This window comes from Ornithodoros turicata, chromosome 1 (assembly GCF_037126465.1).
Source record: "Ornithodoros turicata isolate Travis chromosome 1, ASM3712646v1, whole genome shotgun sequence".
Lineage (NCBI taxonomy): Eukaryota > Metazoa > Arthropoda > Arachnida > Ixodida > Argasidae > Ornithodoros > Ornithodoros turicata.
The window spans coordinates 100,581,593-100,592,991 of NC_088201.1; the positions used below are offsets into that span (position 1 = coordinate 100,581,593).

Below are 11,399 nucleotides of genomic sequence, written 5' to 3' on the forward strand. Positions count from 1 at the left end.
GCTTCCCTTCCTGACGTGAGTTGCACAGAAGTGTGCTTCAGAAAAATAAAAATAAGAACGTTCATCAGATATGTAGGCAGTATCGCTCCAAGAGCTCTGCCACACACATACAACCATTGCTGATGTAACAGGTTTGCTGATTTCGAGTCGCTCAATCCATATCTTCCGAGGATGCGTCAAAGTAGGCGGTATTCCATGTGTGGAAAGAAGAAAACGCGGAAAGACAAACTGGCTGTTCCTTCGGCGCGCAGAGTCGCATTGCGAAACAGAACAAAAGTAGTTTGGTTTAATTTGCTGGTCGTTCTCTGCACTGTTTCCTTCATCCATGATTTCAACAGCAAAATACAGGTGCAGGTCAACGATGCATGCGAAAAGCAACAACTTCTCCGCAATAGAAAGCGGGTCGGCCGTGTGTACCTGGGTCGGCTAGTCCCGAGTTTCACCGCTGTGCGGCGTCGATTTGGCGAAAAACGCGGATACTGCACCTTCACATGTCTGCTTGTGGCGTTTTCTTTAACTGCCGGTCACCACTTGTCCTCTGTTGATGCACTCTCTTTCACAAGTGTACAATACCAGCTAGTCCAAATATTATCGTAATCTGTATACGTATATCAGAATTCTATAGTTACCCATGGCAGAAGGGAGTCCAAGCTTGCTTCCCAGGGCACGATGGTAACAGGGCACTGCGCCTTAGCTAGGACAACATCCGCCGCTTCAGGGTCGACCCAGAAATTAAATTCGGCTCCGGGAAGCACGTTTCCCCTTCCTAACAATAAAACAGTGATTGACACAAACATAATATAGGATGACATGATGCAAAGAACTTGTGTATTTGAACATTTCCACTCTGAGAATCACTATACCAGTGACCAGTGTTTCTCAAACTGGGGGTCATGACCTGAAAATGGGTCATGATCCTTTTTCTTGGGGGAGTCATGGAGGGTGCATCTATATGTGCATTGTGCTCCCCGTAACAGAGATGAATTTTCAGTCTCAGTACCTAGGCTCTTTCAACGCCGTTTTCTTTAACGGTCATATATAAGCATATATGTAGGGAGGCCGATGCACTCCTTACAGCCTTCCTGGTGACATACAAGAGGAATTCTTGGAACTCATCAACAACACCGCAGCCAAAGAGGAGAACAACCGTTCAGCAACTCTAATTGCTGGGCCAAAACGATTTCCGATTGCCCCAAGACCAGCAAATTCTCCCTGGAAATTGCCCTTCCTTTCTCATCTACATGCGTCTGTGAAAGTGGTTTCTCAACTCTCCTAGTAATCAAATCAAACTCCAGAAGCAGGTTGAATGCTGAAGCAGACATGTGATGTACCTTGACCATTACAGACCCCCGTACTGCTTCGCTTGTATCAATACGGCAGATACATCATTCTCATTAGAATTCATGATTAAACCAATCCTTCTTAAAACAATTAATAAGCATTTTTGATAGCTCTCTCTGCTGTGGTTAATGTCTTTTAAATAAATTAAAATGTAAATGTACCTGCATCACTGAAGAAAGTCAACTGTCAGAAGGATTACTAAGGTGGGGGGTCGTGGTAGGTTTGGTACTACTAAAAGGGGCCACGTACTGGAAAAGTTTCAGAAACGCTGCTCTATACTATGCATCCGAGATTCATTGTCCAACCTGTCCCAGAGAAGACGCATTCCAGGGAACACGAGGTGCAGTACTTAAAAGCGAGCTCCCGAAAGCTGCCATACGGGCTGCCGACGGCCATTCTTTTATTGTAGTGCTTGCTTCAGACGGCCAAGTTCAAGGTTCTTGCGTGCAGTCCTCTGAATGTCATGTACAAGGCCGACTCAGGTGGCGTACCCAACTCTGAAGAAACAAAGCCATCTATCGTATCAGGTTCAAACAAATGGGTAGTCTTGCTTGCCAATCTTTGAGTGAAGAAACCGAGCTCCAACAGACGAGCATCAAAACCTCACGTTTGTTGCCACACACGGTTTTACGCTTCTGGCTGTACGCATGCGCCAGGCGCTACCCGAGAAGCCTCACTCCATGACATAAATCACACACTTTCCGCAACCTGCAGACGCCCGCCCTCCCGACGGTCGGCAAAGGGCGCTCTGTGATTCGACTTTTCCGTGTGACGTTTTGCTCCAGTTTTCAGAAATTGAATTCCGGCACACTCTCAACATTCTGCGACTCCTCCTGTCATGCATTACATCAAATTGTACAAAAGCTATTCCACTAAAACTGGGCTATTGCTTCGGAATCAACCTGCACAGATGCGACAGTCACTTTTAAAAATATATGGATAAAAACTAACACCCTGCATAGTATACCAGTATTAAGCGTTAACCGCATACGACGTTTTCTCGATCCATATGCGCCGAGATTTGAGGTCGTGACGTCACTCCCGGTGGGGAAACGTCGGGCCCACCCGCAAACGACGTTTTCTCGGCGCAGCCTAGGAGCCGGCGCAAAATTTGTACTCGAGGCCCCTGGCGGCATTTCTCGCTATTATAGGCTGGCATAACATACGCGACAGGTATCACTTGAAAAACGTGCAGTATAACTTTCTATAAATACAATATCTGGTAACCAAAGGCAATAAACAAGGCGCGCCGACCATCAAAGTGGAAATCTCTTGCTTGTACTTCCGCTTCCGTCCGCTGTTCTCCTGCGTCTCCCAGTATGGACCAACGACGAAAATTGCTGCTGCTGTTAAAGAAGAAAAGCAGCTTCTTCTCTAAGAGCGACAGATGTTGCGGTAGAAGGATTGAAGAAGACCGTCCAGAACACTCTACTGGGTGCAGCGATATCTTGCCCAGAGGGAAACGACAATCGAACAATGGCTAGCAAGTGGGATGGTATGCGTTCTGTCGCTCCCGTGTCCCCAATTATTTTCATTTGCAGCCAGTACTGCCCGGTCCACTTCGTTCTCTTTCTTTTTCCTCTTCTGGTCTTCCTCTTGCGCGTATTTCGCGACCACACCGTCTATGCCCACACAGCTGAGCGGCCACAGACGGTCGTTTCCGGCCAGACATGCGATTGGTCAAGACGGGCACGTCGCTTCCTGCGCTTGCCGCTCCGATCTGTTCACCTCAGATGATGGCGTCCCCGCTCGACGGCTATTGTTCGTGGAGCTGAACGTAAAAATGTCGAGCGCTCGGCGTTCTTGCGTCGAGAAAACGTCGTATGCGTGTCGCCCTTTAAAGTGGTAATGGGACAGGTGTTCCTCGAAGCCCGATAAGAAAAATAAATTGTTACTTAGCAGCTTCCACTTCATTATTTGCGCTCTGTAAATAACATCGCGTGCTACATCTTTAGTTATTTTGTTTGAGAAAATTTATTCAACGTCTCACACTATATAGCACACTAATACACTATTTAGAATTCGTTACAATGAACAAGCTACGGTGTTAGTTATTAATAAGATTCCAGTTACGTTATTGATCTCTCTGTTTTATGCCAATTATGAAATTGTTGACCGTTCGTTCCTCCGAATGTGAGATGTTGCCACTGTTATTTGAAATATTTCTAATAATTGCAGAACCCGAGTTGGAGTTAGGAAAGAAAAAAATATGGAGATGGAGGCTCCTACAAAACACAGGAGCCGGCTACTCCAAAACACTTGAAAATAAAAATCGGTAAGTCTAAAAATAGAGGCGCTGCAATGTCCACAAGAGATGTAAATTAAAGCAGCTGTCGCACGCTCTCTAAGCTTTCTCGGCCATTCTCCGAGAAGCATCACTAAGTCTAGAGGACGGTGGTGCAGTCTTTCCAAGGCGGCTCTGAGGTCATTACGTTGGACACCGTATCTGGAGTAGTTAATTATAATGTGCTCAGTGTTTCACTTCCACACGTGAGGCAGTTCGGCGAGTTTACCTTTCCCATCAGTGGTGGAACTGACAAATTGCTGTTCGTGGCAGCCCTTGTAGCAGGAAAAATGTAGTTTTGTAGCAGGTTTCGCTGCTTTTGGAGCAGAGCACACAGAGCCCTAATGGGAGGAGAGCCCTAATAAAGAGGAGAACAACATTGGTGGTTCTACTGGCGCCATCCCGAAGCGGTATATAGACCAGGACTACCATCTCTACAAATATATAATGCTGTTAGAAGCGAATCTCGCTTGCTCTGAAACACAAGCCTGGAGTATTGGTTCTCTTCAATTGTCAACTCGGACATTGCGGTTTCTCTATCGGCACCAATCACCAGGCTTTCTTTCCAGTTTGATGACAGGTTTAAGTGAATGGGTCTCAATGCCATACCGGACTTGTCTCATTAAGCTTCTGCACACACAAAAAAAAAACGACGCAGGATCATTTTTACGAGGTTTTCCATTTCGGAGAAAAATATGTGCAGCAGAAGCTCAGTCCACCGGAACAGAATCGGGAATCCCACAAAAACGTCCGCACAATTGCGCAGAAGAGGCACCATGGCCACGAACTTCTTGTCATTCAAGGACTGTCTCAGATGATTGTATAGCACGAGATAGAGACCTCCTGTGGGATAGAAAGGCGGCAACCGCATGGAGCACTTTTGCCAACTGAATGGCAGCAGAACTTGAAAGGAACGATGATCTACTAAGCGAACAATAGACGACGGACCGATGAGCCGGTTTCTGCCAAGGATAGATATGTAGTCTGAGGAGAGGAAGTGACGCCACCCGACGGAACCATGTGCACCAATGAAAACACGTTTCGCAGGAAATGTCACAAGCACGTGACAAAGTCATCGGTGACCATGACTGTGACCGCTTTTTTTTTTTCGGATTTTGCTTTCTTCGCCCTGCCACCTAGAAGGACACGCAGATGGCCCGTCGCGCGGACTTGGACGTGGATATATTAATATCGGAGGTTTCATGGAGGCCACCCCTTTTGAACTTAAAATATACCCTTTGGCAGGAGGTGGCAAGGTGTGTGCAAGGCGAAGGTGACTAAATGAAACATATTAAATACAAAATACAGACAAATAAAGACAAAATATTATTTGTGGCACATGGCAAGTCGGAAATGTGTGAGGAGATAACGGTGACTCTAAACTAACTAACTCTAACTCTAACTCTAAAATATCATGTATGTTACTAAACACTGCGTACAGCAGTTTACTACAAGAAGCATTGCGACATCGTGTACAACAAGCGGTGGTAAACGCTAGGACGACACCTCGCCATGAAAACCTCAACTTTGGACATTGCTCCATGCGGTTGCATAGCTTTGATACCGTTCCGTTCACGCTCAGCTCTTATGAGTTGGCGCTCCGCTGGCCCGATTCAGTTGGCAAAAGTTGCTCCATGCGGTTGCGGCCTAATACTGCTTTCAGTCCTGGAAACTGCCGGATCAAGAGCCGGACAAAGTGCCAGCCAGTGCAAAATCACGATGCAAAGAAAGACAATCTGAGATACACCAAATGCATTTTGACTGAACTTCACACGTTTGCTCTGCGATTCTACTTCGCCGATGCCCTCTTTGGATGTGGAGAGGGTTCTTGAAAGGTGCGCGGAAGAGAGCCTTGCGGCACTCTGTTGGTTACCTGCGCTCATCGTTCTTTCGCAGGACCACCTTTTATCCGTTGCAGAAGACGTCGCAGCGAAAAACAAAAAATATATCGGGGTCACTTCCATGCCCCTTTAATATGTGCCACACCTGTCATCTGGCACCAACGCTTGTGCAAAGTCCCTGTAAACAAATTGATGACGCATCAGCTCATGTAGAGGCAAGATTCTGAGTGTCATGTGGCTTCCCGAAGCTGCCGTGCTGTAGCGTTATCCAAGTCGGGCTCAAGGTAGCCCGCGCGCTCAATTGACGTTTTCATCGTACGTATCAAGTCGAGCTCGATGCGTAAAAACGCTTCAAGCCGAGCAGGGTTTCTGAAGTGCATTAGCACTCTTCCAAGGCATCTGCAAGTCAAGTCGAGATCAAGTCACATCTACGAATTCGGGGGTTAGTTGAGCCATAAGATTTACCTAGATAACGCAAGCTGGCCTAGCCGTAATGGCGAAGGACGGGAAATGTTTACCCCGCAAGTACCTATCTCTATGGTGGTACCCGCAGATAACACGTGACACGTTCTATTTCTTACTCACGAGGGTTTCACTTCTCCGGTGGCGTTCCTAGATTTCCCTAATGTATTATGATGGATTGTCTTCACTATGCTCCATGTGACGTGTAAGCCGTACGTACATACGTATCGCATCGCCCAGGACTAGAAATTCCAACATGCCTGACATTACCCCGAGTCTGTGCGTGAAGAAGTGCCGGACGACATGGACAAGCTGACGGGGCGAAGGTACAAGAAGAACACCGTTTTTGGTGTCGTCTTGTCCGTCTTCACCCCATACTCAGGGTGATGCCTCAGTCACATTGGAATTCACACAGCTTATACCAGCACGCTTGGATTCTTTCCCTATGTTCTCCGCGTATTCCTCTGTGCAGTAACTAACCACCAGAACAACGGCCCCTGACCTGTGCCAGCCAGAGGAGAACTGGGACACGAGCATATATTCACCCGGCACCATAGCACGCCATCGGGGGCGCTACGGGGCTCCCCTCCCCCCTATCCCGAGATCGGAAAAGGGTCCGCCACGGACAATCTGGTGGATGACCAGGTGACGCGTTCCGAGAGTTCCGAATGTGTCATGTGGACGTCAAGTAGCGCGGAATATAAGATATTAGAGGTGACGTGGGCTGGCTTAATATGATCAAGGGACACCGCACCCTGGTTGCCGTTGATGCTCACACGAAGAGTTTTGTCTGTTGTCAGGTATAAACGGGATGACGACGTGGCCCCGCTGGTCGTTGATGGTTCATGATGGTAAAAGCGGTGGCCCAGATGACGTACCCACTTAGCCAGACGAGATTGTGAAATAAAGGAACGAATTGTGAGGAGCGATGGACACGATGAGCACCGACGAACGATGGACAGTAGAGGCATGTGGAGACTGAAGTAGCTGACGTACTTGGCAACCACTAGCTTGTCTTTGCCCCTGACGAAGACAGAATCTGTAACACTCCCCGTAAGGGTTGTGGGAATTTGATCATCACTGGCTAGATCCAAATCGAACACTTCGTTCATGAAGTCCGCGAACCAGCTGTTTGAGAGCTTCTTAATGTCCGTATTGAATTTTCCCATGACAATCTTACGCATGTTGTGTTCCTTCAAGTTTTCTACGAAGGTATTGCTCGCAGAGGATCACAGTGTACGGTATACCAGCACGATGAGGGTGGGGGCATCATTGTAGTCCACTTGTACGACGCATACGTGGGGTAACTTCGCCAATCATCCTGGTGGTCACCGTGGTACACAGTGAACGCACGTGAGGGAAGCTCTTGTGTTTTTTGTGGTGGATGGTACTCCGCGACTACCCAATTCCCGGATTAAAGCGGACTGCACACCGCTCCCTCTCCTGTACCGCCATCACCTTTCCCCTCGCTCTTTCATCCTTCCCTCTTTCCCCTCCCCCGAGTGCTCCGGACTGCTGCCACCTAGCAGGCTGACCGCACTTTCCCCAAACACCATTCCCCCCTCACTCTCTAGGACGCGTACGTCACCAACTTCAGCTGCGGCCTTCGGTTCTTCCTTGTTTACTTTGATATTGACAATCTTTGTAGCTAATATACTTTCGTCATTTCTCGACCTGATGACGACACCCGCAGTTTAGTTGTGCTTTCTTTTGCTTGAGAAACGGATGACAAGCCTTCCATATGTCGCGGTATGTTGCTCCAGGTCTCCGAGAGGGTGAGGACGTTGCAATTGGTCAGTTCCGCGTCAGTCGCTGTGTCGGTAACATGTGCACTGAGACTCAGCACGCGGCCCCTATGACCAGTTGTCGTTCTCCCTGGCCCATTGGACCATATTTTCGGAAATCTCGAGAGCAGTGGATAGCTTTTTGGTTGTCTAGCGCACATCTAGCTTCGTTATACAGGGTGTCCCAGAAAACGTGTCATTGAATTATAATAAAAAAACTACACCACCTAGAGTCATGCGGTCAACGGCATTTGTTCTTACTGGGTTTTTGCCACCTCCTCATGTGAATATCGTGTAACGTAAGTTTAATTATGTAAATTTTTGCGAACTGAACTCGGAAATTTGCCTAGTAAATGTCACTTTTTTACCCCACCAATGTGAAGAGCGTGTCTAATTTACTCAAATTAATGATAATTGACAGGGATATTCAGGAGCTATCCCATCGGAAAAAATAGCCGAACATCATGCGCTGTTGCGTCCATGGTGTGACGTCTAAAGCTCGCCCTTTCTCACGGCGGTGGTGGAGGTGATTGAACTGCTTGCAGTAGTCAGTCACGGTCAGACGTGCAACGTCACGATTATCACGATTATGCGAACCCGGGCCGCCTCCCAGTCTCGACGTGGAACATCATCATCGTAACCACAAGGCTATGGGAGCTAGTGTTTACGGCGTCGGCATCGGTGGTGGAACTCTTTGCCGTAGTCGGCCACGATCAGGCGGGCAACTTCAGGACTATAGCAGGGGGTCGTGCGTCCTGGGACGACTTCACAGTGAACTTGTCATAAAGCCCCGCCTGAGGAAAATCCAAGGAAAACACCCAGACAGCACAGCCGGCGACCGGATTCGGACCCGGTTCACCGCTGTGTCTCAACACAGACATATTCTTGTAATAACATATTCTTGTATGAAAATTGTGCAAGCAATGGGGTGGAGTATCGCCCCTGACGATGAACCTCCCCATTCATCGAATCAAAATAAAGTTGGTGTTGTTGTGCAAGATGACAAAGATGGGCTCTGCAGAGTGTGCACACAGTCATGCGGGATCCGAAGGAAGTGAAACAGTTATCCCGTGGCAAAAAAAAAAAGGGGGGGGGGGCGGTATCGCAAAAGCATGGAACGGGTCCATCAAGAGCCATGAATGAATTTAAGGTTGTATAACTCCACAAGAATCGTGGAAGAAACAACAAGTAAGTAATCCGCGAACTCATCGGGTCACATTTTCAGTGCACCCTAATATCTTACCGTAAGCATTTCCACCAAGGATGAAGATATCCTTCAAGTAGCTCGTAAACTGTGGGTCAACCTTTAAAGCCACGGCGGGATTGGTCAGTGGCCCCAAGAGCACCAGGGTATACAGGTTTCTATTTGCCTTAGCCATCTCCAACATCAGGAAGGCTGCGTGTTTGTTCATTGATGTATTTTCTTGATTTTGATCTGGTAGTCCGTACTTCCATGCTACATTGCCGAATGCGTCTTCACCAAAATAGTCTCCAGTGTCTACGTATCCTGTTAAGGGCTCATCAGACCCCTCGTATATCGGTATCTAGAAAAAAAATCGAAGTGATAGCTTCACGCAAAGAAGGGCACTTAAATATGCACTTCTGACTTATGTCCTGACTGAGTAGGCGAAGAGGCTAGACTCTAGTCACTATAGACGTAGAAATATGATTAGGAGATACGTCGATATCGTTTTGGTGTTTGAACGCCTGCTTGAGATATACATACTATTAAATAATAAGGCGTGAGGAAGATACACCACAGAGAACCATGGTGATTTGTGGGGCCTCTTAGAACACTAGTTATGAGTAGGAAAGGGAACTTACCGAAGTTTTGTTAAGTAACTTTAGGACCCGTCGAACGTTGTCGCATGCTTTCTTAACGTTCGTGTTTCCATTGACACATGTGATCGCTTCAACGTTTGCTCCAAGGCCTAAGGCTAGGACTATGGCAATGGCGTCATCGACGCCGGGGTCCACATCCAATATTATGTGCAGATCTTCCCGCATGGCTAAGGGTTTCGATTCCAAATCCCGGCAAAGATCATATCCAGCATGGGGAACTGAAAAAGTAATGGCAGGGCACACATTTACAAGTACGAGTGCTACAGACCGCGTTTTGAGAAAATCAGGCGCATGTTTACGCCCTGGGTGGTTCCACCTTTCTTTGTCATTTTGTATGTGGAACCTATCGCGTATAAATGCTTCTTGCGGACGTAATCATTTATGTAGCATGACGTTTCCGATGAACAGCGTTTTCCATGCCATGAAGAGGTCTTTTTTGAAAAATGCCGCTGCAGGAAAGATTACCGACGTCGTCTCTGATTAACTTGTTAGCAAAGCAGGCGAACGGAGCTATCCAACGACCTAAAAACAAGCAGAGTTAGAAAATAACCAGAAAACGTTATAAGTTTACTACGAAATAAGTGGTGCGCGTAGCTGTCACGCGGAGTTTCCTGGTGAGTACCGTGGTAGGTAGTTTGCCGTCCGCCGTTGAGAAGGTCATTGCGTGTTGAGCGTCAAACATGGCAGGTCCAACTGAGCATTGCAGCAAGGTGAATTGTGTGAAGGGGTCAAATTTTTGCACGCAGAGGGCTTAGAGGAGGACGGAAGCGAAAATAAGCTGAAAAGGTGTTTACTTCATATTGCGCTGTGCACCAAGAAAATGGGGATTCGACTGATATTTACGTATATTGGTTGAAATGCTGCCATAATCGTGATATAAAATTTGGCCGCGGAGCGCTCCGTGAATGTCGCCGCACTGCCGTAGCAGACCACGGAGTGACGAGTATTGTTCGCCCTGTTAGAGTTCCTGACGTTCATTTAGCGGTTGTTTTGCAATCAGAGGTTGATTTGCGCGACAACAACAACAACAACAAAGTTATACAAGCTAGTGAACGGTTTCCTAACTCTGCTACAGCGTGTTGCCGACTCCTTTCGGCAACGCGAGGACAGAGTATTTCTTGGACGAACGACCCACGGACGGGCAGCACAGACAGAGCGTCAAACATCGAGTGACGTTGATTACAAGGACATCCCTACCGATGCTGGCACCCAAATCCTTCCGAAGGAAGGTGACCTCATTCTTTCTAGGGATGAGAGACTTGCTGCTCACATTGTTAGCTGTCTCTTTCTTTTTTTTTTCGGCCAGAATATGTCTGTGGTTGTTTCCCTGGTCTAATTCTTCGTGGCGCTCGATTGGTAATCGAGAGATGAATCCCGCCGATGTCTGACTTTTTCGATGACTGACATATTTCAGTTGTTTCCGAAAGACGAGAAACTTATTCTCGCCACGAATTCGTCTAGGCCTACTTGGAGAAAGGTGGAAACAGTACAAGTAGTGTGTGGCCCATTTTGTTGACGAATGCTTCAAAACAAATCCGGAGGTGCTCATTAGCCTTGGTTTTTCAACGAAGTACAGCAGGCTGAACGAAGGGGCGGTTCCTTCTGTATTTTCACGGAGACGGAAGGCACAAATCTTCACCTCTACTTGGCGTTCCGGCGTACGTCTGATTCCCGCTGCGGATAAAAGAAAAAGAATAAGAAGAAGTCAACTAGGTACGAACCCATCTCTCATCGGAGATGTCGTGACACCCACGAGATCTCCGAATTGCACATTTTGAGGCGTTGTTCGGAATTCGCCGTGTTTATGGCGTTCACATGGCAGCCGCCCATGGAGCTCGAGGAACA

The 11,399-nt window shown here is 47.5% G+C and overlaps 1 protein-coding gene across 1 annotated transcript; it reads right to left on the reverse strand.

The window, feature by feature from the left end:
- Positions 1-611: 611 nt before the first annotated feature.
- Positions 612-9,719, reverse strand: LOC135380133 (nucleoside hydrolase-like). The gene is made up of 3 exons (XM_064612494.1): positions 9,537-9,719; positions 8,956-9,256; positions 612-766 (listed from the first exon to the last, which is right to left on the reverse strand). The coding sequence occupies exons 1-3, from the start codon at positions 9,717-9,719 to the stop codon at positions 612-614; spliced, it is 639 nt and encodes a 212-aa protein (XP_064468564.1).
- Between the last annotated feature and the right edge of the window lie 1,680 nt (positions 9,720-11,399).

Coding starts and splice junctions, on each gene's coding strand:
- LOC135380133 (XM_064612494.1), bottom strand. CDS start 9,719: ATGCGGGAAGATCTGCACATAATATTGGATGTGGACCCCGGCGTCGAT. Junction 9,257..9,536: donor AGTTACTTAACAAAACTTCG/GTAAGTTCCCTT, acceptor TTTTTTTTCTAG/ATACCGATATACGAGGGGTC. Junction 767..8,955: donor CCTTGGTGGAAATGCTTACG/GTAAGATATTAG, acceptor TTTTATTGTTAG/GAAGGGGAAACGTGCTTCCC.